Source organism: Sceloporus undulatus, chromosome 3 (assembly GCF_019175285.1).
Source record: "Sceloporus undulatus isolate JIND9_A2432 ecotype Alabama chromosome 3, SceUnd_v1.1, whole genome shotgun sequence".
NCBI classification, from domain to species: domain Eukaryota; kingdom Metazoa; phylum Chordata; class Lepidosauria; order Squamata; family Phrynosomatidae; genus Sceloporus; species Sceloporus undulatus.
In genome coordinates, this window is record NC_056524.1 from 102,088,717 (window position 1) to 102,111,040 (window position 22,324).

At 38.6% G+C, this 22,324-nt stretch overlaps 1 protein-coding gene across 9 annotated transcripts in view; it reads left to right on the forward strand.

The window, feature by feature from the left end:
* The window catches only part of MAP4K4 (mitogen-activated protein kinase kinase kinase kinase 4), a 196,520-nt gene that overhangs the window by 158,685 nt on the left and 15,511 nt on the right, over nt 1-22,324 (forward strand). For 4 of the 9 annotated variants that reach the window (XM_042456901.1, XM_042456903.1, XM_042456908.1 and 1 more), the window contains 8 exons: nt 3,541-3,692; nt 5,161-5,258; nt 6,824-6,832; nt 7,554-7,729; nt 9,123-9,243; nt 10,265-10,456; nt 19,739-19,856; nt 20,109-20,279. In XM_042456901.1, coding sequence (XP_042312835.1) covers nt 3,541-3,692; nt 5,161-5,258; nt 6,824-6,832; nt 7,554-7,729; nt 9,123-9,243; nt 10,265-10,456; nt 19,739-19,856; nt 20,109-20,279 — 1,037 coding nt within the window. The remainder of the gene's footprint in view (nt 1-3,540; nt 3,693-5,160; nt 5,259-6,823; nt 6,833-7,553; nt 7,730-9,122; nt 9,244-10,264; nt 10,457-19,738; nt 19,857-20,108; nt 20,280-22,324) is intronic. The other 5 variants (XM_042456906.1, XM_042456910.1, XM_042456909.1 and 2 more) reach the window with 3 other exon arrangements.

The following is a 22,324-nucleotide window of genomic DNA, read 5'->3' on the forward strand; positions in this document are numbered from 1 at the left end:
TAATAATTGTTATTGTTATTGTTATTGTTCCACCTTTTCCCAAAGGAATCAAGGTGGATTACAACAGAAACGATAATAAAACAATTAGCAATATTACAACATAGAATAAAAATACAAAATATAAGCAGCAGTCACATTATACTGTCTGTCCCCTTACAACCCCCACCATTACATAATAATAAAACACAATAACAGTTAAAATAGTTAAACCATTAAAACAGTTTAAACAATCAAAATGAAATAGGACAGCTAAGGGCGGACGTGGCTATCCTTCTTTACCATCCTCCTCTCACTCAATCACTGCCCAGATGACGTTTCTCTCCTCTGACTGAGTCCCACATAAAATAAGGGAGAAAGCAGCCTCCCAACTGCTCTGTCACCACCAGGTGGAAGAAAGGCTCAGCATGGAGGGAAGGGCAGGCTCAGCATCCTTGGAGCTAACAGCCACGTGTTAAAGGCTTCTCTGCGCCCTTTCAGCTTTGCTGGAGAGTTGTAGACCAGCAAGGCAGCTTTTAAAGGCTCCTCTGCATCCACTCAGCTGTGCTGGAGAGTTGTAGACTGGCAAGGTAGCTTTTAAAGGCTCCTCTGCATCCACTCAGCTGTGCTCCCAAAGTGGGAGCAGTGGAAATGCAAAGTCAGTTCTTGGAAAGTATTCTTCCCCTTGGAGAGGCTCCTCTCCCTTTCCCCATCCATGCCAGTCTCTAGTCCAAAGCATGTGGCTTTTGTAAACCCCCTACACATGCACCGGCTATGCTCTTCTCTGCCCTAACGAAGAAGGATTGAGAGTCCTTCCTCACCAGGGAGAAACTTCTCTCTTTGCACCCAGTCAGTCACCTTGGGAGTAGCTGGCTGAGCAGCGACCAAGAGGCCTTTTCCCACACTGGCCTTTGCTGGAAGGGCAGCATGAGTGAGAGGCTTCTTGGTTGCTGGTCAGCCAGCTGCTTGGTTACTATTCCCAGAGTGAGCGGGTGCAAAGGGAGCAACGACTGAGATGCCTCTTGCCTGGGTCGGCCTTCGCCACAAGTTTGACATAGGCAAAAAGTTTCTCAGTTGCTGCTCCCAGGGTCATTGGGTGCAAAGGGAGCATCTACCTAGACTGGTTGTTTTCAGTTTGTAGTAAAACAGTATACCTAATATAAAGAAATATGCATAGAGGTGTGTGTGTGTTAGGGTTGCCACCCAAGAGGAAAGGGAGTGGCAGCTAGAAAAAGTTTGGGGACCACTGCTAGAAAAGAAGGAGCATGTTCTTTGATAACAAGAATGACAGTGAAGGAAATCATGGGATAAAGATACATACTGCAATGATGATTACAGCCAAGAAATCAAATAGTTTCAATTATTATATCAGCCAGCATTATGTAATAGATGCATTCTAATTGAAGATAGGATGTCACTATTTCAGGACTAATATCAAGGCCCTATTAGAGCAGAGGGAAAATGAGGCCCCCAGAGCTGCTTCTGTGGTGCCCAGTATCAAGCAAGGGATGCTAAAGTTGTGGGGGAAGTAAAATATATATTTTTACAAAGTCCCCCCCCAAGTGCCTTCTGGGTGTATTTTACCACATTTTGGTCTCTCTTGGCCAATTTAGCCCCCCCCTCCTTTTTTAAAAGAGAAAGTAAACAGGAAGAGACTTCTGCTCACTTCCTATTGTTAAAAAATGCTTCTTCTGGGCCTAAAACAACACAGGGCAGCCTTAAAACATAACATAAATGCTCCCATATCCCTTAGAGGGTTTTAGAGGGAAATGATTTTTTAATGTGGGGTACAGAAAGTGGGGGTGCATTTCCTTTGTCTCCTGGGAGGGGCTAATGCAACCCGCTAGCTTTCCATAGTTGCCCACCTCGTGTACTAAAGTAAAGCATGGGGGCCAACTTGGTTTACACTATGACAGTTTTGCTAGACATTTTAGTAATAAAAGCATTCATCTACATTCTAACTTCACATCTAATTATGAATGTCTAGTTATTTTGTTTTCTGGAAGTGTTGTATTGGTTTTGGTGTGTACCACTTAAGGATGTACACAAGATCCTTGATGGTGTGAGATGAGCAACATGTGCATATGATCTTTGCCCTTTCTTACTGATTAAGGTAGCTAAGGGAAATTTGGTCAAGTGGATAAGAGTAGTGAAGGCCTAGCTAGAGAAGAGTTGGGCCCATACCACCTTGATAACTATAATTAACGCCATTCTTTAAAGTACTGTGTAACTTACAACAGGCCTGAATTTTCCCATTTTCAGGCACTAACATCAGCTCATAGTGAAGCATCTTTTCATACATTATTTCATACATGATTTGGTGGCTGAAACAGCTCTGTTTTTTGTTTTGTTTTGTTTTGTTTTTTTTTTTTTTTGCATTAATGCATGACATATGTTGAGAACAAGACTAGAAGATTTTTTTACTGTTCTGCTGGACATAGCAGCAGCATTCGATACTATCAGCTATGTATCTTCTCAATTACTTGGTGGGAATAAGTCTGGGAGACACCATTCTATAGTGAGTGGTTCTCACATTTTGCATAACAGTAATAGTTCTTTACCCTCTTAAGGTTTGGTTCCAGAATGTGATGTTGAAGGCCACTATTCTGACCCCTTGGCTATTAGTAATAAGATATTCCTCATGGATTTGTTTACCTTTTTCTGTAATACTGTGAAAGCTGGGTTATAGAACTAAAGTTCTGCATTCTAAATATTAGAGATTGGTTTCTCAAAGCAATAATGGGCTTAATGAGGGCTAACAAACTGAAGTATTATCTTTGGAAGATAGATGTGATCCTAACTGAGAAGGAGACAGACTCCAGAATAGGGATTCAGGTTGCTTGGATGTTGTACTCCACTGAAAAATATTCATGTTCTAGAACTCAACATTGCATTTGGATGATCATCTGGCAGTAGTGGAGTACCTAGGAATGCCTTTACACAGGTTAGGGTAAGGTGCCATCTCTACTCATTATTGAAAAGGAAAAAGGATCTGGAAACCATGCCTTATGTGGAAAGATTTAGGGAGCTGGGTATATTTAGCCTGGACAAGAGATGGTTACCCGAAGCAATTGGCTAACACATTGTAAAGTGCTTAGAGGTTCACTTTAAGCGGTATGGAAATGTAAATGCTATCGCAAAGTGCTATTGCTAATAAAGTATTTGTATAAGGAAGGAATCTTAGAGTGTGGGCATCAAAAGCAATGTTTTGGCAAAGAGTTTAATACTGAAGGTGAATTTTCCTGTCATAGTTTCATTGTGTGTGTGTGGTTTTTTTAAGTAAAGCGTTAGTAAAAGTATTTAAACACGTTTTGTGGAAGAAAACCCTATATCTTAATCCTGATATTACTATTTGTTAAAAATAGTCTGAATCCAGTTGTGTATGAACTTTCAAATCCTTATTCAATTACATGTTTGTGTGTTCAGTTTGATTATTCAGTGACTGAATTACTACTAAATGAATACAGTAGTTGTCAAAGCATTGTTAAAGTTAGAAAGGCAATGAGACTGAACTGATTGTGATTCTTTTCTCTCACTCCCCACTCCCACCATTTCTCCACTTAGCAATATAGAGCCTCGTCTGCTCTGGGAAAGAGTGGAAAAGCTGGTGCCAAGACCTGGAAGCGGAAGTTCCTCTGGCTCTAGCAATTCTAGCTCACAACCTGGATCACATCCTGGATCCCAGAGTGGGTCAGGAGAGAGATTCCGAATGAGATGTAAGTGACAAAAAGGGGCTCTTTAGTATTAGGAATATCCAGAACTCATCTCTCTTTCTGTTTATTTTTAAAGCTGACTGACCATTAATTCACAGTAATCTTGGCTAAATGGATCAAGCTGGAGGGGAGAAGAGAGGGCATGTTTTAAAAAGAACAACTTTAGAATTTAAATATTGCAAACAAAAACTATGCACAAATTTGGGCAACTCTTAATTGAACTTACTTGCCCTGTGGTCAAGGGTGTGAGATAGCATACTTTGAAATGCAACTGTTGTCAACTATTCAAGCTGGATTTGACCCCCTCCTTTCTTTTCACACAGGCAAAGACCTGTTTATTTAAACAAACCTTCACTCTTAACTGGTAGAGGTAGTGTGACAGGTGTGCAGTAATGCAACAGGTGGCCAAAATTATGGATTGTGCTATGACCCGTGGATAAGTCACAGGTAAAATTTAGGGATATATACCAAAGGATCTAAAAAGTGAAGCAAAGCAAAACAACATCAATGAACTTATAAAATTCCAGCAGATATAACTCTTTCTGCATACTCTTAAAACTGAATGGATGAGAGAGTAGAGGGAGTTGGTGCTTCACATATTATTTTCTTGCATTTCACCAGGAGATGGTTCCTTCTTTTAAATAAGAGTTAAGATTCAGTATTTACATTGACTCTTGGATAAGTCAAGTCAAATTTTTGGGGGGTCAATTTTTTGACCTACATTTCTGGACTTACACATGAGTATATACAGTATGTTTTAACATATGGTGTAAGCTGCTTTGGGTAATAGCAAAACCATCCTATAGTGCAAGGGAGAGAGAATCTGTGACGGACAAGTCACCTTTTCCTGTGCTTTTCCAGATTTGCAGCAAAGAGGAAGAAGGTGAGGGATATGCATTTTGCCTTGCCATCCTCCTCCTTTGCTTCCCGTGAGAGAGAAGGAGTAGTTATGTCTGCTTTAGGCATGTGCAGCTTTGCTGCTGTGTTGGTATGCATCAAGAATGGGAGAACATTGGATCCTTTGGATCCAGTTCTTCCTCTGATCTTTCCCTAGCACACACACCTCAACCATCTTCAAGGTAAGAACATCTTTGTGGCAAGTGGTGTGGATGTTTCTGCAGTTGTGATAAGGATGCTTGTAAGGGTAGAGAGAATAGCCTCCCAATGTTAGTAGGGTTGCAGTCTTAAATCTATAAATGAAGATAATAGGACTGGTGGAATTGTTATTGAATGGCATCTATTCTGCATCAATTCTGCATAAAGATTTTATATTTAAAAAGTGAAAAGCAGTCAGTGGTATGGTTAGAAGATATACTATTTATGTGTATCAGAGAGAGAGAGAGTTGATGTGTGCAGTCTGCAAATCTGAAAATACTGGAATCTTAAACTTGCCATTGGCTTGAAAATCTCCATATTTCACCACAAGTATTTCATTCTCCTGTTTTTCTGTTTGTGGTCCCAACTTGTGTAGCATCATCGAAATCTGAAGGTTCCCCCTCACAGCGTAATGAAAATGCAATCAAAAAGACAGAAGACAAGAAAGAAGCCTTCAGACCTAGCAAACCTGTGGTGAGTCTTGTATTATCTTTGGGTCATAAATTTTGTGTAAAAAGATTCTGTAATTGTTTTTTTGAAATAAGATTTACTGGTTTTTTTTTTAAGTTAAGAAAGAGTTTGGAGAATTTGTAAGCAAAACAATATTGTTTGAAAATAATATGAACAGATTTTTTAAAATACCTAATAGATTTTTCCAGCAAATCATAAGAAATTACTATTAAAGTCTAAATTAGAAAAAGTAGAAATGTTGTTCACACAAAAGCTTTTTATATATCACATCTTCTCTTGTATTGCTTAAATCTTCATTTGTAAGAAGGGACCAGGTCATTTCTTTATAATCAAGCTTGGGAGTATGTAACAATCATAACATTCTGTGGCAAAAGATAACATACCATGTACTGCTTGTAAGTTTTCTGAATATGGGAACTGATTTCCCACATATCTGAAGATATTTATTTATTATTTATTTATGGTATTTCTACCCTGCCCTTCAGCCCTAAAAGCTCTCAGAGCGGCTTACAATTATTATTATTATTATTATTATTATTATTATTATTATTATTAAATTATGCTTTACTATCCTCTTCATAATCTATTCCTTCCTAACCCTTCCTCAGGCAATACCAATTTCCTCCAAATGCTTTGTAATATGTCTTAACTAACTCTTATATAATTTCTTTGTATATTCTCCATAGAATCTAATATACAGTAATTGAGAATCCTAACATATCTATATTATCCATATTTATTCATATTTACAATTATTATTTTAATTAGACGATTCCCTGCCCTCAAGCTTACAATTTAAAATATTACCATTTTTGTTCATGGAAACCTGGTAATTGGACAACTAAATAAAAACATGACTGCAAAAATCTGTGGAATAGAGTGGCATAGTCCTCAATTTTTGGTGCTACAGTGGCTAAACGTAAGAGCCAAAAGTCCCTGCCTTGAACTTTATTTCTCTTCCAGTCAATAATTATTTCCTATATTAGTCATTCATTCTCATCAAACTGACCTACCATATTAGGTTATGAGGCAATGTATGTGAATGATTCAAGATGCTCAAAAGATCATTTTTAAGTGCTAAACAGTTTGTTGCTTAAATAAAAAGAGTACATTTAGCAAAGTACATAACAAGACTTCTTCCTAGAATAAAGCTTCTTGTAGGATTCTATTTTGCTGCCTTTTCCAAATTCTGGGCATTAGCAGTCAGAACTTGAGATAGGACAAAAAGATGAATAATTTTTCTTCCTTTAGTGCCAGGTCTCTTTACAGATGGCACAGGAATCTATAGACTGGTTCTCAGAGTTGGGAAATAACTATTAGCATTTTTGAAACTGAGCACTCATCACCCCACTAACCATAATATGGTAGCTTCTTTACTCCTTCATTCCCTAAAGTCAACTTTTAAACGACAGTGTTGTAAATTTTAGGATTCAATTTTTAAAACTGAAAAGTAACAGGACTAATATTTTTCCTCTACTAATTTGTTAATTTTTGTTCTTTTCCAAACTATGTTTCACCATTCTTTTGGACTGTTTCTCCGGAACCTGTTTCATCTTGTGATTCTTCAGGGAGAGGTGGTAAGCAGTTAAATTTTAATGTAATAGGTTTGGATCCTAAGATACATAAGTTAAGTTTCTCATCCCCTTTTCATCCTTGCAAATGCTTGTGATCAAAATAATCTATGGAGGGTCAGGGAGCCATCCTTAACAGTGCAGGATGGGGCACCATGGACTGCTGGAGCAAAAAGGAATCATATAAAGTCAAGGTCAGGTCCTAAGATAATTTAAGGAAATCAGTTTATTCCCTCTCTCCTTAGATGGTCCCCGCATGCCATGTTGTTCAAGACTTTCCTACCACACACCCTCTTTGATGAGGTATTTTGAGAGGGAAGAGAAGCTTTCTTTCTGTAAACTGCATTAGGTTAATCTATTTTAGGATTAAAAGTAATAGGTTTATTATTCTTGTCACAAGTTCTCTGACATTTACGTAGCTTTGCCATTTGTTTTTCTTTTTTTGAGTATAGTGCGATGCTTTTGTTTGAGCTGAGTTGAAACTTTCAGATGGAACATGTTAATTTGTAAACTAATACTATTCCATGCCTTTCAAAGTATTTTCTAATAGTACAGATTTTAAAGCAAAATTATTGGAACAAATTATAGATCTTAAAATAAAATTCTACAGTATTAGGAACATGGTTTCTGTATGGTTCACATTGTGTATTTAGTAGTTGCCATTACTTTATTACTTTCTAAAGTTGTTGTTATTTTATTCTGTTCTTCCATGTGATCCTTTTGCTAGGATTTAACTGCATTGGCAAAGGAATTACGGGCAGTGGAAGATGTGCGACCTCCTCATAAAGTGACAGATTACTCCTCCTCCAGTGAAGAATCAGGGACAACAGATGAAGATGATGATGATATAGAGCAAGAAGGAGTTGATGAATCTACTTCTGGCCCAGAAGATGCTAGAGCAGTGTTAGTTACTTTTCTCCTCTGTACCTAGCATGATGTATTAATACACCTGACATGGTGCCTACCAGACCTGTTAGAGTTCAGGTCCCATCATCCCCAGCAAGCATGGTCAGTGTATCTGTATTCCTAAGACATCTGGAGGGCACTCAGTTGGAATATGCTTAAAAAGAAAAGTCAAGATAGTTTCATTTTCGAGCCAAACTTCCATTCTTCTGTACAGTTCTGGAAACCACTATTTGTGAAAGTTAATTAAGAAAATGGGTAAAAGTCAGTGGTAGGTATGAGGGTGGTTATAGAAGTCATGTTAGTCATGTTGACTAAGAGAAAGGTGTCAAAAGTTGACTTCTGGTTCACTTCCTCTTGTAAAAAGGAAATGAAACTAAAAATTGCCTGAAACCCAAATGGCCTGGGAGAGGCAAAAATGTGGAATTGCAGTGGTGAGTGTAGCCCTTCAAGGTTTTCTTGAGCGCCAGTGTGATTGCCTAACTTCTGATAGTTGCTTACTTCTAACATAGAGCAAGCAGTGGATTTAAGCTATAAGAAAGTAATGTAGATTAAATATGAAGTTAGTACTGGTGTGTACCATTAATTAAATGTGTAGATGGTTGAATATACAGCCTTTTGAAACGTCTACAGTTTTAAAAATATATCCTGTACCTTTGGATTCTTTGCAGATTACACAATCCTATAGCACACTAGAGCCTAAATAGATAGCTATTGACAGACACACATGCACATGTGTCCAGAGTGCTTCCCTCCTACACAGAAATCTAAATTATCCCATAATATTGTAATGGATAAGACTAGAAGATGAAAACAGGAGTGGCTCAGTACAGCATGTTGACCCTGTAGATGTTGCTGCATGGATCCTCCAGTTCGCCACATCAAACTACCAAATATGTGTTGTCATGGAGGAAGTGGAAGTGATGGGGGAAACACAATGCATGGAGCTGAAAAAAGTAATTTGACTATAGGGCCTTTACAAATGGGGAAATGAAGGGGAGCACATGGTTCTCCCTTTGATGCAATGTATCTTGAATATATGATTGAAAAGTGCACACTGGTAAAGCATACCTAGATTCTCATTAGTTTCAAATAAGATTTCTCTCTAGTAAAGAAGTCTTCTGAGAAACTATTGGTTATGAAACAAAATTAGTTCACAAAGGCTTCCATGCCTGACCATCTGAAGGTGAATCTTGGATTTTCTCCCTCATCCAGATGATTGTTTGTTCTTTACAAATCTAGGGGTTAATGGGGTTGTGATTTATTTTCTTCTTTGATGATCTCATCCTAGTGTTCCTGCTAAATGGATTATGACTAAAGTTATTTAAATATTGCTTTGTATAATGAAGAATAAAAATAGAAACATAACCAAAATTTTGTTCTCACCAAACAGATCCACTCTAAACCTCAGCAATGGGGAAACAGAGTCAGTGAAAACTATGATTGTGCATGATGATGTGGAGAGTGAACCTGCCATGACTCCTTCCAAGGAGGGTACTTTAATAGTCAGACAGGTAATGAATTATTTTTGTGTGCAGCTTGATTTCCCATTAACTCAATCTTCCATGTTCCTTTGCTACATAATGCTAGTTGTAGGAATTAAAGACACATATAGTCACCTCTTGTAACTAAACTGTGATATTTGGAGCGTGCAAAGGAAGTGGCAGTTCCCACACATTATCTCCTCTGCACTGGAGTAACACTTTGCATCACTGTGCAGAGTTAATTATAGATTGTGTCCAAAATGGGGGTTAAAGAGGTGTACCTCTCGCACCAGGCACCAGGAAGAAAATGTCTGCTGTGACTCTATATCTTTACATTGTCTTTTGGTATCTTAAGAGAAAGTGGATAATTGTGGGGTAGACTGAAACTATGAAAGAAGGAAGTAATCTATTTTGTTTCAAATCTGATACTATATTAGGTTTTTCATCCAGGCAGATTAAGAGGTCAAGTACTGATTAGGGGTGCAATATTTCTATCTTGAAATGTTTGTGCAGAAGTGATGAGATAATGCTTCCCCAGTTGCGAACTTGCTAATCTGTTCAGTGTAGTGGTTCATAGGATGAGGAACTTCACAATTACATTCTTAATTTTGCAACAAAACATTAATATCATAAATGAGCCCTGCAGGTTTTGTTGAGATGCTATGATTATTCTTCAGACAGCTAAATTAGAACATTTAGTAGACATTGGAATGCTTTGTCTGATTAAGTCTGAAAGCCAAAACTAAATACAAGCACAATATAATGAGGAACGCAAGGAGTATGCAAGTTCCAACAGCACTGTAGATTCTGCCAATGAGAAATTAATTTCATTCATAATGAAAACTAGTCTTGCCAAAGAACCCACATATTGCCAGTCCAACCATTGCAGTATATGGCTGATTTCTTTTTCACCATTTTGTATCTTTCTGACTCAGGCATTGAGGCTTGGTTGATTAATACATTGGTTTAAACCTTAAAAATAGACCAGTTTGATAGGGAAATACTTTTACGCAGCACTTGAGCAAGACAAGTGTGCCTGTTTTTTCTACAGAGTACAGTTGACACAAAGCGTGCCAGCCATCATGAGAGCAATGGCTTTGCCGGTCGCATTCACCTCTTGCCAGATCTCTTACAGCAAAGCCATTCCTCCTCCACTTCCTCCACCTCCTCCTCCCCATCCTCCAGCCAGCCGACACCCACCATGTCCCCACAGACACCCCAGGACAAGCTAACTACTAATGAGGTATGTCTTGCTCCACAGCTGGCTGCTTTCGTAGGGTTATAGACTATTGCCTAATAGCTAGTTTCCATAGGAGCTCCAGCAGGTGTCCCTTGTACTGCTCTTCTTCCTGTCACTTACCCTGACTCTTCCAAAATAACATATTTCAGCTCTTATGAACCAAACCCCTTAACTTTAGAGCAGTTTTACCCCCGAACATGCCAGTTTACTATTCTTGCTTCTTACAAAGAATCTTTAATTGCATGGCTTTTGTATAAGCTGATTGCTTTTGTCGATATTTGTTGAAATGCTATTTTGGGAAGAATGTGTACTTTAAAAACCTATCCTAGAATAATCTGGCCTAAAAAAAAGTAGTAATAATGTTTCCTAGCTTAGCATAGTATGAATAACTGTGCATGTAGAGGGCCCTTTGGGGAAATGTTTGCACTGTATTAGAAAGGAAGCTTTCTCCAGCCTTACCACAAGAGGCTGCTTTTTAAAATTTCTTGCTGGGTTAAGGGAATAAGCAGTTAGTTTATAGCATACCTCACAACTTCACTATATGAAATACTAAGGTGTTGGGTTTTTTGTTTCTGTTACTGTTTTTTTCATTTGGTGGGACTTCTGGTCATTTTCAGCATTTTAGTACTGCTCTGAAAGGAATCAGTATGATTCAGGGTGGCCTTCCAGAGCTTGGAAAAGTTAAATGTTTTTGGACTGAAGTTCCCAGATATCCCCAGCAAGCATTAGCTATTGGCTGGAGGATTCTGTGCGATATAATTGAAGGAGAATCTTTTCCAGGTTGTGCATCTTTCTCCTAATATTGCTGTTCTTTCAGTTTGCAGACTGTTAACACACTTAAAGTGCCACACAGTGGTAGGAAATATTGTATACTGATCTCTTCTATATGAATTTTTAAGTGTAATATATCTTAAGTAAGAACAATTTGCACTTAATCAGGGATGTTTTTACGTTTTAACATGGATAGAGTTTCATTTTGAGAACCTCTTATTAATAGTCAGGAGAGGACAAAAAAGGGAAAGCAAAGCCTGTTCTCAAAACATTTTTAGAGCAGGGAGGCTGTTACAGGAGTGCTTCCATTGCATCCAGTTCAAAAGTACTACCTAGTCTCATCTGGTTTGAACTGCAGCTTCATTCAGAAACCAGCTATGCATAGCATAGTCCATGTGTTATCAGCAGAAAATCTTACACCAAAGTGTATATGAGAAAGAGATAAGACTTAAAAGGACAGCTTAATTGATAAATACATAAATATTAATGGAGTGCTTTAAAAGGTGGACAGCTCACTGGAAGTAAGCAGGCTAGGCAAGAATAAAAGACAAACCTTTGGTGAATTTATTCAGCTTGGCTGTCATTTCAGTTTTGAAGCCAAAGTCAAACATCAGCTTGAGGATTCATTCCTAGCTAAATCATATACAATCTTTTTTTCTCTCTCAGCCAGCAGAGAAGGAGCCATCTGTAAATGGGTTCACTCCTGTCGCTGCCTAGGCTTGGCAAGATACTGCATTATTTAAAATAATAGAATTATTTATTTAAATTATTTATTTATTTAAAATAATTAAAATTATTTCAGTAGATTTCCTCTGTGGTGGCAAAGGAGCTGCAAGAAATGAACCAGCCTCTTCCCACTAGTCATGATGCCTCCAAAGACTCAGGCCTGATCCCATCCCTCCTCCCCACTTAGAAAAATAGTTAGCAAGCAGGCTAAATAGCCTGCACTGCCAGCACAGTGAGTGTTTGGTATCCACTGAGGTTTGGTTCCAAGAACCCCATGGATACAGAATCTATAGATTCTCATATCCATTATATTCAATAGGGTAGTAAAATGGTGTTCCATATATAAAATGGCAAAAAATCAAGGTTTGCTTTTTAGAATTTAAAAAAAAGTATTTTCAAGCTATGGATGGTTGAACCTGTGGATGCTAAATCCATGAATACAGAGGGAAAACTATACAATATTTGGTAGCTGGGAGGTAATCTGAATAATAGTAATAATAATAATAATAATAATAATAATAATAATAATAATAATAATAATAATTTATTTCTAGCCCACCCAATCATGAAGAATCCATGCGGGTTACAACAATAAAATACATCAAATTACAATAGAGTTAAAAAAAATCAAACCCTAGACCTACCCCCCCCCAATTCCCAGTACTAAAACAGAATTAAACAGTAATAGTATAAAAACATTAAACAAAAAATATAGGCAGAAACATAGGCGGGGAAGAATAGACAGATGAGGGGACAAATACCTCTATATCTGGGGAGGGTAACTAAGTTGGAAAGGCCTGTCGGAAGAGATCCGTCTTGAGTGCTTTCTTAAAAGCTGTCAGAGTGGAAATGTGACAGATCTCCTCCAGCAGGTTGTTCCATAGTTTGGGAGCAGTAATAGAAAAGGCCCTCTGGGAGACTGATGTTAGGCTAGATTTTTTTGGCTATAGTAGATTTCTTCCAGAGGACCTTAGTGTGCGAGATGGACAATAGGGAAGAAGACTCAGCCTCTTTACCTGGAGGTAGCACTTGACATTCCCATGCTATTCAGGATTCAGATATTGCTTCACTCTATACAACATCCCTGAGAGATTCATCTGATTTAGGATAAGAGGAATGGATCACACACTAGGGAACAAGAGAAACCAACAAGGAAGAGGCATTTTAATTCAGCTTATTTTGTTCCTCTCTTCTCTTAGCTGTCAAAGCCCATGGTTTGCATGTGATTGAGACCAATTTTACCTCCATAAATGACCATAAACAACTACTTGAGAGTTTCACCAAGCTCCAAGACACTTCTTCCTATAATCTCCAACATCAAAATCACACACAAATGACCTAGTTATTCAAGAGGCAATATCCCATCTCTTAGACCTGGGAGGTGTGAAACTGGTATCTCCCAATGAGAGCTTTGCCAGACTCTACTTTATCCTATTTATCATATCCAAAAAAGAAGTCAGAGTCCACCCAGGACTAGATCACAAGCACTTAAATAGAGGAAGTTCCAGATTGAAAGCCTCCAGAACATCCAGGAGCACCTCTTTCCCAGGGATATTCACTTATTTGTAGACACTTCATAAGCTTATTTTCACATCCCTATCAATATTTCCTCAAGAATATTTCTTTGTCTCTGTTACCACAACACCCACTACCAATTCAGAACACTTCCATTCAGCCTAGCATTGACACCCTGGGTAGTTACAAAAAACTTACAATAGCACCTGTAGCAGCATTGAGACTCCAGGGAATACATGTTTTCCTGTATCTTGACAATCAGTGGGCCAAGCAACTACCCTGTCCATGCTAAGTCAGCACAGTACAGTTTTATAATAAACAAGAGGAAGAGCCATCTTTGTTGGAGCGTAGAGAGATGCGCTGTGTCCACTACGACCATGTGCAGAGTTAATCCACGCAGGCAAAACACCATGAAAAGGCTCATGGAGAGACGTCTGCAAAGGTTTCAGGCTGAGAAGGAAAAATTCTTCCCACACAAGCTGACCAGCCTTGAGTTCCCAGCTTGAAGAAATAAACACTGCTAGACAGCAAGGCTCTCACTCGAACAAGAGGGCTTTAATCGCTTGTTGCAAGCTATTTACAAGATCACACAGAGTACCAGACAACCGTCTTGGATACTCACAGTTCTGTATACAAATAAACAAAGTGCTTCACCAGTCACCGACCACAACAACCTGACAACGGAGATGGTCACCTTCTCCCTTATATAGACGGTCTTCTGGGAAGTCATGTGTTGTCTTGCCATCAATGAAACCTTGCTGGTTTCATCCCCAGTTCAGGTTGCATCATACCATTGCCCATGATGCACTGCTGGCTGACGTCACCTACTTGCATGTTGCATCAGACCTCCCATAATGCACAGCTTCCAAATGCTGACTCATGCACCTGCCACTTGAACTCTAGTAACCTCTGCTTCAGTTCCATCTAGTGGCCACATCCATGTCATGTCCAGGCCAAGTATGCCACATGGTCCTGACAATCTTCTTCCATCTCAGCAACTTGTTCATCTCAGAGTCCTCATAGACACCAAGAAGGGAATCTCACTTCCTCCAGACAGAATCCAAAAGATAAACACGAAGCTCCTTTTGCCAGATAGGCAGATTTCATGGTCCATTACACTCCCTGGAGTTCAATTTCTTTGATAAGATGAGCACGGTTCCATTCTTTTTTTTAAATTTTTTATTATTAAAATTAGACAAACAAACAAACAAACATATTACACAAAACATCTAACAAAACATTTAACTATATAGACAACATAAACGCTTATTGTACATTCCATATATCCAAAATAATCTTGGAACAAAGCTTAAAAGAACCTTCCTGCTTGCCGTCGGATACCTGCTATCTATGGTCTCTGGATCCTGTATTGTCTTCCTTAATTTTCCTTCTTGCACTGTTATCACTCTTCTATATTTTTCTTCTTCACCAATTTGTTACTTTCCTTGGATTTGGTGCAAGGGTTCCACTCCCGAGGGTTTTGCCTTTCCACTATAAATTTTAATTATCAAAATTTAGTTTTACAGAACAATCATTTGAAGAAAAAAAAAGAACCTCTTATAGTAATATTTAATCCATTTGTCGTTGCTCTAATATTTCCTGTTTGCTTCTATTTTTCTATTCAAACAATTTGTAATGGTTTTATTACACATCTGAACTGCACCTTGTTTACCCATCACCAATTCTTTAACAAAGTAGTTATTAATCCCCATTTTTTCTCCAAAAACTCAAATACTTGTTTCCAGCTTTCTGAAAACTTTCCTGATTTCTCGTTCCTCAATTTCCTTGTTAATTTGTCTAGTTCTATCAACTCATACAATTTCAATAGCCAGTCTTCAACATTTGGAATTACCTTATTCTTCCAAACCCTGGCATATGTCATTCTTGCAGCGCAAATCATATAAAATAATATATATCCAATTTTTTTTTCCAAATCCTCATTTAACATATTTAACAAAAATATTTCTGGCTTATTTTCCAATTTTATGTTTAATATTTTATTTATTGTTTTCCGTATGTCAGCCCAATACTTTTTTGCCTTATTGCATTTCCACCAGATGTGGTATATAGTCCCTTTCTTCTTTTTACATTTCCAACATTTATTGTTGGAATTTCCATAGATTTTGCAAATTTTAGCTGGTGTTAAGTACCATCTATAATAGATTTTGTAGCAATTTTCCTTTATATCTTGACACATAGTATATTTCAATCTTTTACCCCATGAGGTCTCCCATTGTTCTAGATCTAATGTTCTCCCTATGTCCTGTGCCCATGCTATCATGTTAGTTTTTACTAATTGGTTTTCAGTGTAGTATTTCAACAGAATTTTATACAATGCAGATATTGTTACACCTTTATTTGACCAAATTGTCTCTTCCAGTTCTGATTTCTTCTGACTTATACCAATGTTTTTTAAGTCGATTTTAAATCTTTCATGTAGCTGAAAATACAGCACGGTTCCATTCTTGATCTCTTCAGCGGCTATTGAGACCATTTCAAGCATTTATCACTGTACACAAGCACACTTGAGTACATCTACCCCAGGAGATCAGGCATTCCCTCCTATAGTGGATGAATACAAACAATCTCTCACAAGGTGTTCCTTTGTAGGACCCTCCCAGACTAGTTCACAAAATAGACATGAGATTCACAGGCTGGTGTCATGTTGCCAGGATCCAGGGAGTGTGAATGCAACAGAGCAATCTCATGGCATCAGTTGGCTAGAACTCATTCAACTAAAACGGTGTTTCTCAAACTTTGATACTCTAGGGGGTTTGGACTTCAACTTCCATAAGCCCCAGCCAGTTTGTCTAGCAATCAGGAATTCTGGAAGCTGAAGTCCAAAACATGTGGAGAACCAAAGTTTGAGAAACACTGAACTAAAATATGATCTCAGAAACTCTCACATCGTAGTCAGCAGAGACTGTCAAACAGCCAAATCCTACACCATGAAGCAGTGAGACAATGAAACAGCCAAATCTTACATCCTGAAGTGAAATCTTGCTCACTTTACAAGGAGGTTCACCTTCTCTTATCATGGATAGAGAAGAATACTCTCTCAGTCTCAGTCCCAACACATTCAGGGAACCCTGAACAGAGAGACAGACTTTCTCAGCCACCACAATTAGGACTCAGGGAAATGGACCAACACATTTTCAACCAACTGCAGGCACACTTTGGTGAACATCAGGTTAACTTGTTTGCCTCAGATGCAAATCACAAATGCCCCTGGTATTTTATCAAATTTTACTTTCCAAAGGCAGAAGCTCAGGATGCCTTGCAAACTCCCAGGCTGAGGAAACTGATTCTCCAACCTCTTAATCTCAGGAACTGCTAATGCTCTCAGAATGTCTGCATTTTCTCAGTCAAGGTCCAGTCTTCCATCCAAATACATAATGGCTCCGCTTAACCTGTGGCCTGCACATCACCTGGGAGATCATAGTGTACTCATGGGATGTCCTCAAAGGCAGAGGAAATCAGCACCTCCTTCCACAAAGCAAGAGATCTGGATGGCTTTGTACTGCCAATGAGCCCCGCTCCCCAGAAGATGGAGGAATGTGTGAGAGGAAAAATAGACTGTTGGTGAAGAAGAAACCAGCATCCATTTTATTGTTCTCCAATACAGGTTCTCTTTCATCTCAACCTCATATTAAGAGGTTTATCAGAGTCCAACCCTACTTAAACCCTTCCCCTATGATTCACAGATTTCTTGCCTGAGACTTCCACAAAGTGCTCAAAGCCCTATCTAAGCCCCCATTTGAACCGCTTAGATCTATTCCACACAGGATTCTCTGTATCAAGGTCCTGTTTCTGTTTGCAATCCCATCAGCCAGGAGGGTTTTAGAGCTGGCTGCTTATCTGTTGCCTCATCTCGCAGCAAATTTGATGCTGATACCATTTCTTTATGGCTAGGCCTAGATTTCCCAAGATAAACTCTGCATTTCATCTGTCTCAGCCCATAGAATTTTGCTGATTTCGCCCTCACCCAACACCTCCCTTGGAAAAAAAAGGCACAAGTGAAGAAGGAGTATTATTAGTGGTGGTGGTGGTAGTAAGAGCACTAAAATTGTTTATCAGGCATATGGAGGCATTTAGAAAATCAAAGACACTCTTTGTATCCTTTTCTTCCCACTTCCATTGGAGTGAAGGTATCTTCTGCTGTACTAACCATATGGATCAACATGTGCATCTTTTTGGACTACAAGACCATAGGTCTTTCAAAACCTAAAATGTAACAGCACACTCAACAAGATCAGCATGCACAACTGCTGCCTTTAAAAATAAAACTAATGTAGCCCTAGAGGAAATTTGCCAATCAGCCATTGCAGTTCCGGCCATGTTCACTAAATACTATAAACTAGATAAATTTGCCTCAGCCAGAGCCTCCTTTGGTGGAAGGATTATGCAACAAGTAGTCTCACATTAAAAAAATGTTCTTACCACCTTCCACCCTAATTCACCTGTCTTGTTACGTAGATCCCATTTATGGATGGCTCCTTCTCCACTGGCTGAGAATGGCACATTAGAGAAATTAAACTGTAAAGGTCCATTCTTGCCAAGGAGAAGGAGCCAACCAGCCCTATCTTGGGTGGCAAGACCTACATTCTATACTGGACATGCAATATTTTTCTATACTTTCCAGTGTTTTTACTTGTGAACAAATTGAAGCAGGAGGAGATGAGGCTCAATAAGTTATTTTTAAATAATGTGATATCTTGCATTCATGGATGGCTCCTTCTTCTTGCCAAGAATGGACTTTCATGGTAAGTCTTCCAGTGTTCCATTATCCTCAGATTCCAGCAATGGAAGACAGCACCAGTCTTAAAAACAAGTTATATATAGATGCACCTTGGAGGAGAAAGTAATTAAAATAGTAGTCTATGCAACATAATTTAGAGCAGAACTAAATATGAGGTAATGGGGCTTTTTTATTGTTCCCCTATTGTGGTGTCAGGTCAAAATTTATAACAAATCTCATGTTAAAGCAGGATATGTTATTTCATATCAAGTAACATTAGGCTATTGAAATCTAAAATGTGTGTGTGTGTTTGTGAGGGGGGGAGAGTGAGAGATATATGGAACTTTAGCCAATACAGTTATTTTAAAATAATAGCAAGTGATGTTATTTATAAGTAGGTATTGCTGCAGTTTGGGGTGGGCAGCTTTGGAGGGCCTGGCACACTTCTTTTGAAGCCCAACCATAGAATATTACTTTGTTCTAAACAATTTAAAAAAAATCCTACATATTAAAGAAGTAGAGCAGTTTGTGGAACCAAAATTGTTTGGAAGACATCCTGTGATGAAATAACAGGATATACTTCCTGTAAGAGGTTGCCCAAAACATAGATCTATTTTTTAAAATGCATTAAACACGTTAGACATAAATTCACCCCCTTTTTGTCTGTAGCAAGTTTCCTGCACTCATATTAATTTTTAACCCTTGTCAATCTGCTTTAATGTGAGTATTATCCCTGCAACACTTTACTCACACAGTCTGGCCAAAAAAGAAAAAAAATCCCAGTCATTCCATTTCCACTCTTTAACAGTTCCATCATTTCACTCATCTCCTTTTATTTGTGTTTCTCGTGTTTTTATCTGCAAGACACACTGGTTCCTTCATGTCATTGTTTACGTCTGTTCTGCCCATACCCAGCCCAGTAAGCTCACTTGTTTGATCCAGACATAACTTTTTTTTTGCAAGAAATAATGGTGGATGAACCTGCTGCAGCTTTCTGGCAAGAGGCTCATTTTTTTAAAGTATGATTTAAGATAAAATTGGCAATTAATCCTAAAACTAACAAGATGCTAAAAACTTAGAGCTGAGTGCCTGATTCCTAGTTGCTCCCATTTGTTTGTTTTTTGTACATAGAAATTTTATTGTCATGTTGGTCACTGGCTCAATGTAGAAAACACATAACCACATCAGAAACAATGAACGTAACTATGAAAGTGTGAAAAATGAAACAGATCAAGTATAGAACAGTGTTCATAGAACACTTTGAAAAGGAGAGTCATCCCTGTTTTATACTGTTTTTAATCAGTATTACTTGAAAACATTTTGTATGAGAGCTAGGTATTTCAAGATGTTGCTCCAGCTACTCATATAGATGTCTATAGACATATATAGGTAGAACTTGGGGAAGGGGGCCAAGAAGGCTTCTAAAAACAGTGCTGTCCTGTAGGAACTGGAATGATTTTGTTTGTTGTTGGCTTTTTAAAATCATAATTGTTTTTATATTGTGGTGATTAATGAATGTGATATTTGCATTGCAGACCCAGTCCGCTAGTAACACACTGCAGAAACACAAATCTTCCTCCTCCTTTACACCTTTTATAGACCCTAGATTACTACAGATATCTCCATCTAGTGGAACAACTGTGACTTCTGTTGGTGAGTAGTACAAACAGCAGTGAAAGAGAAATACCTGTATAATAACAAGCCATTTGATAATAACTTACCATGTTTAACACTTGATTTTATTTTACCTTTCAGTTTCTATTTTATGTAAATGACTAAAATGTGCATACTTTGCATCTGTTCTGTCTCTGTAACATTATGTGTATGCACCTGTGTGCCAATGTGCATATTAAAAGATCACTGTGTTGTTGTACTTTTCTCTACTTCTCACCTCTCCCCCTGCAGTAGGATTCTCTAGTGAAGCAATGAGATCAGAGGCCATAAGGCAGGATCCAACCAGAAAAGGATCGGTCGTTAATGTGAACCCTACAAATACACGGCCACAAAGCGACACCCCAGAGATCCGCAAATACAAGAAGCGATTCAATTCTGAGATCCTATGTGCTGCCTTATGGGGTATAGGAGATATGCTCGTTTCTAGTTCATTTTCTATATTTGTAAAAGAGTTGCAGGTTTTGGCTAACGATTAATTGGGAGTGGGGCATGAATGTTGCTTAAGCTGCCTTCTTCTTGGGATGGTGGGTTTGTAGTATTGTATTTTCACTAGACAAAGGATTTAATGCAGATTTGGCCATATCAGAGCAAATGTATTGAAATTACTAAGACATATAAATTATGGTTGACTAAAATCCCATTGATTTCGGTAGGTCTCCTTGAACTAGGTCTGAATCCAGCCTCATAAATTCAAATAACTACCATATTTTCCGGTATATAAGATGACTGGGCGTATAAGACGACCCCCAACTTTTCCAGTTAAAGTATAGTTTGGGATATACTCGTCGTATAAGACTATCCCTCTTCCAGTGCACACCAAATAAAAAAAAATATAAAAAATCAGATTTGGTTTCAATATGGTAATTTTTGTTCAAATGCTTATGACATGCAGGTACTTAATAATAATAATAATAATAATAATAATAATAATAATAATAATAAATATTATTTATATACTGCTTTTCCAAAAGATCAAAGCGGTTTACACAGAATTAAAACCAGGTACAAACACATCATAAAAATAGATAAAAACCAGTAACACAATATACACTATACAAATCTAAAACAATCATTCAATAGGGTGAGGCAGATAGTCGATGGGATCAAAATACACAACTTCATTTTCCAGAGGGGAAGGCTTGACAGAAGAGGAAGGTTTTAAGCCTCTTTTTAAATGTTCCCAGGGGGGTGATAAGGCGGAGCTCCTCGGGAAGACTGTTCCAGATTTGTGGGGCCGCTACTGAGAAGGCCCTCTGGGATGTAGTAACATATTTAGAAGATGGGATTTCCAGCAAGTTCTTCCTGGTTGTTCTGAGTGTGCGGGGCGGATTATATGGGGAGATGTGGTCCCTCAAGTAACTTGGGCCCAAGCCAAGTAGGTCTTTATAGGTAATAACCAACATCTTGTATTGCACTCGGAAGCGAATAGGCAGCCAGTGCAGATCTTTCAGAATAGGTGTTATATGGTCAAACCTGGAAACACCAGTGACCAATCTGGCTTAGCAGGAAAACGTGTTGTATACAAATCCTGCTTGGATTGGTCAGCTCTCCCTGCCTGCCCAGCCCTCCCTGTCTCTAAGACTATCAGAGCGGTAGCACAAGCATGGCCCTTTTCTAAACCCTGGGTGTCCTGGGCACCTGCAGCTTGCTCTGCCCTTCACTTACACTTTCTTGATGTGGCGCCCCCTCACCTCGTCATCAGGACCGCGTGAGTAGATTTTCTTCTTCCGTACTTGTACAGCTCCACCCTTGCTGCTTTCATACAGTCACCACATATGGTGGGGATGTGGCCGTAGCCATTTTTGAGCTCCCCCACCATATGCGGTGACTGCAGATTCTCCAGTCCAGCTCGGAAGTTTCAGCACCTGCTCCAAAAAGCGACACCCGGCGTATAAGACGGCCCCCGACTTTTGAGAAGATTTTCCTGGGTTAAAAAGTAGTCTTATACGCCAGAAAATACAGTATATCCAGATTTGTTATTGTGTGTCTTCAGGTTGTTTCAGATTTTTGGCAACTTAAGACAGCATTATGGTGGTGGAGGTTGTGTGCATTCAAGACATTTCTGACTTAGGTTCAGATGAACCCATCATCAGGTTTTCTTGACAGAATTTGTTCAAAGAGGGTTTGCCTTTGCCTTCCTCTGAGGTTGAGTGTGTGTAACTTGCCCAAAGTCACCCAGTGGCTTTCCATGGCTAAGTGAGGATTTGAACCCTGGTCTCATAGAGTCCTAATTCAGGACTCAGACCACTAGAGCACACGTATTGTCCTGATTTATTCTTATTTAAGGGTCTGATTAAGACCTGCTGAAATCATTGGGTTTACTCTGGATTCAGCCGAGGTTTATTGAAGACAAATGAATGACATATAGTAAATGTTTCCTAATGACAATAATTTATATGAAAATTCCTAGAATAGATTTCCTTGTTATACACATAAAAATGGTTAAC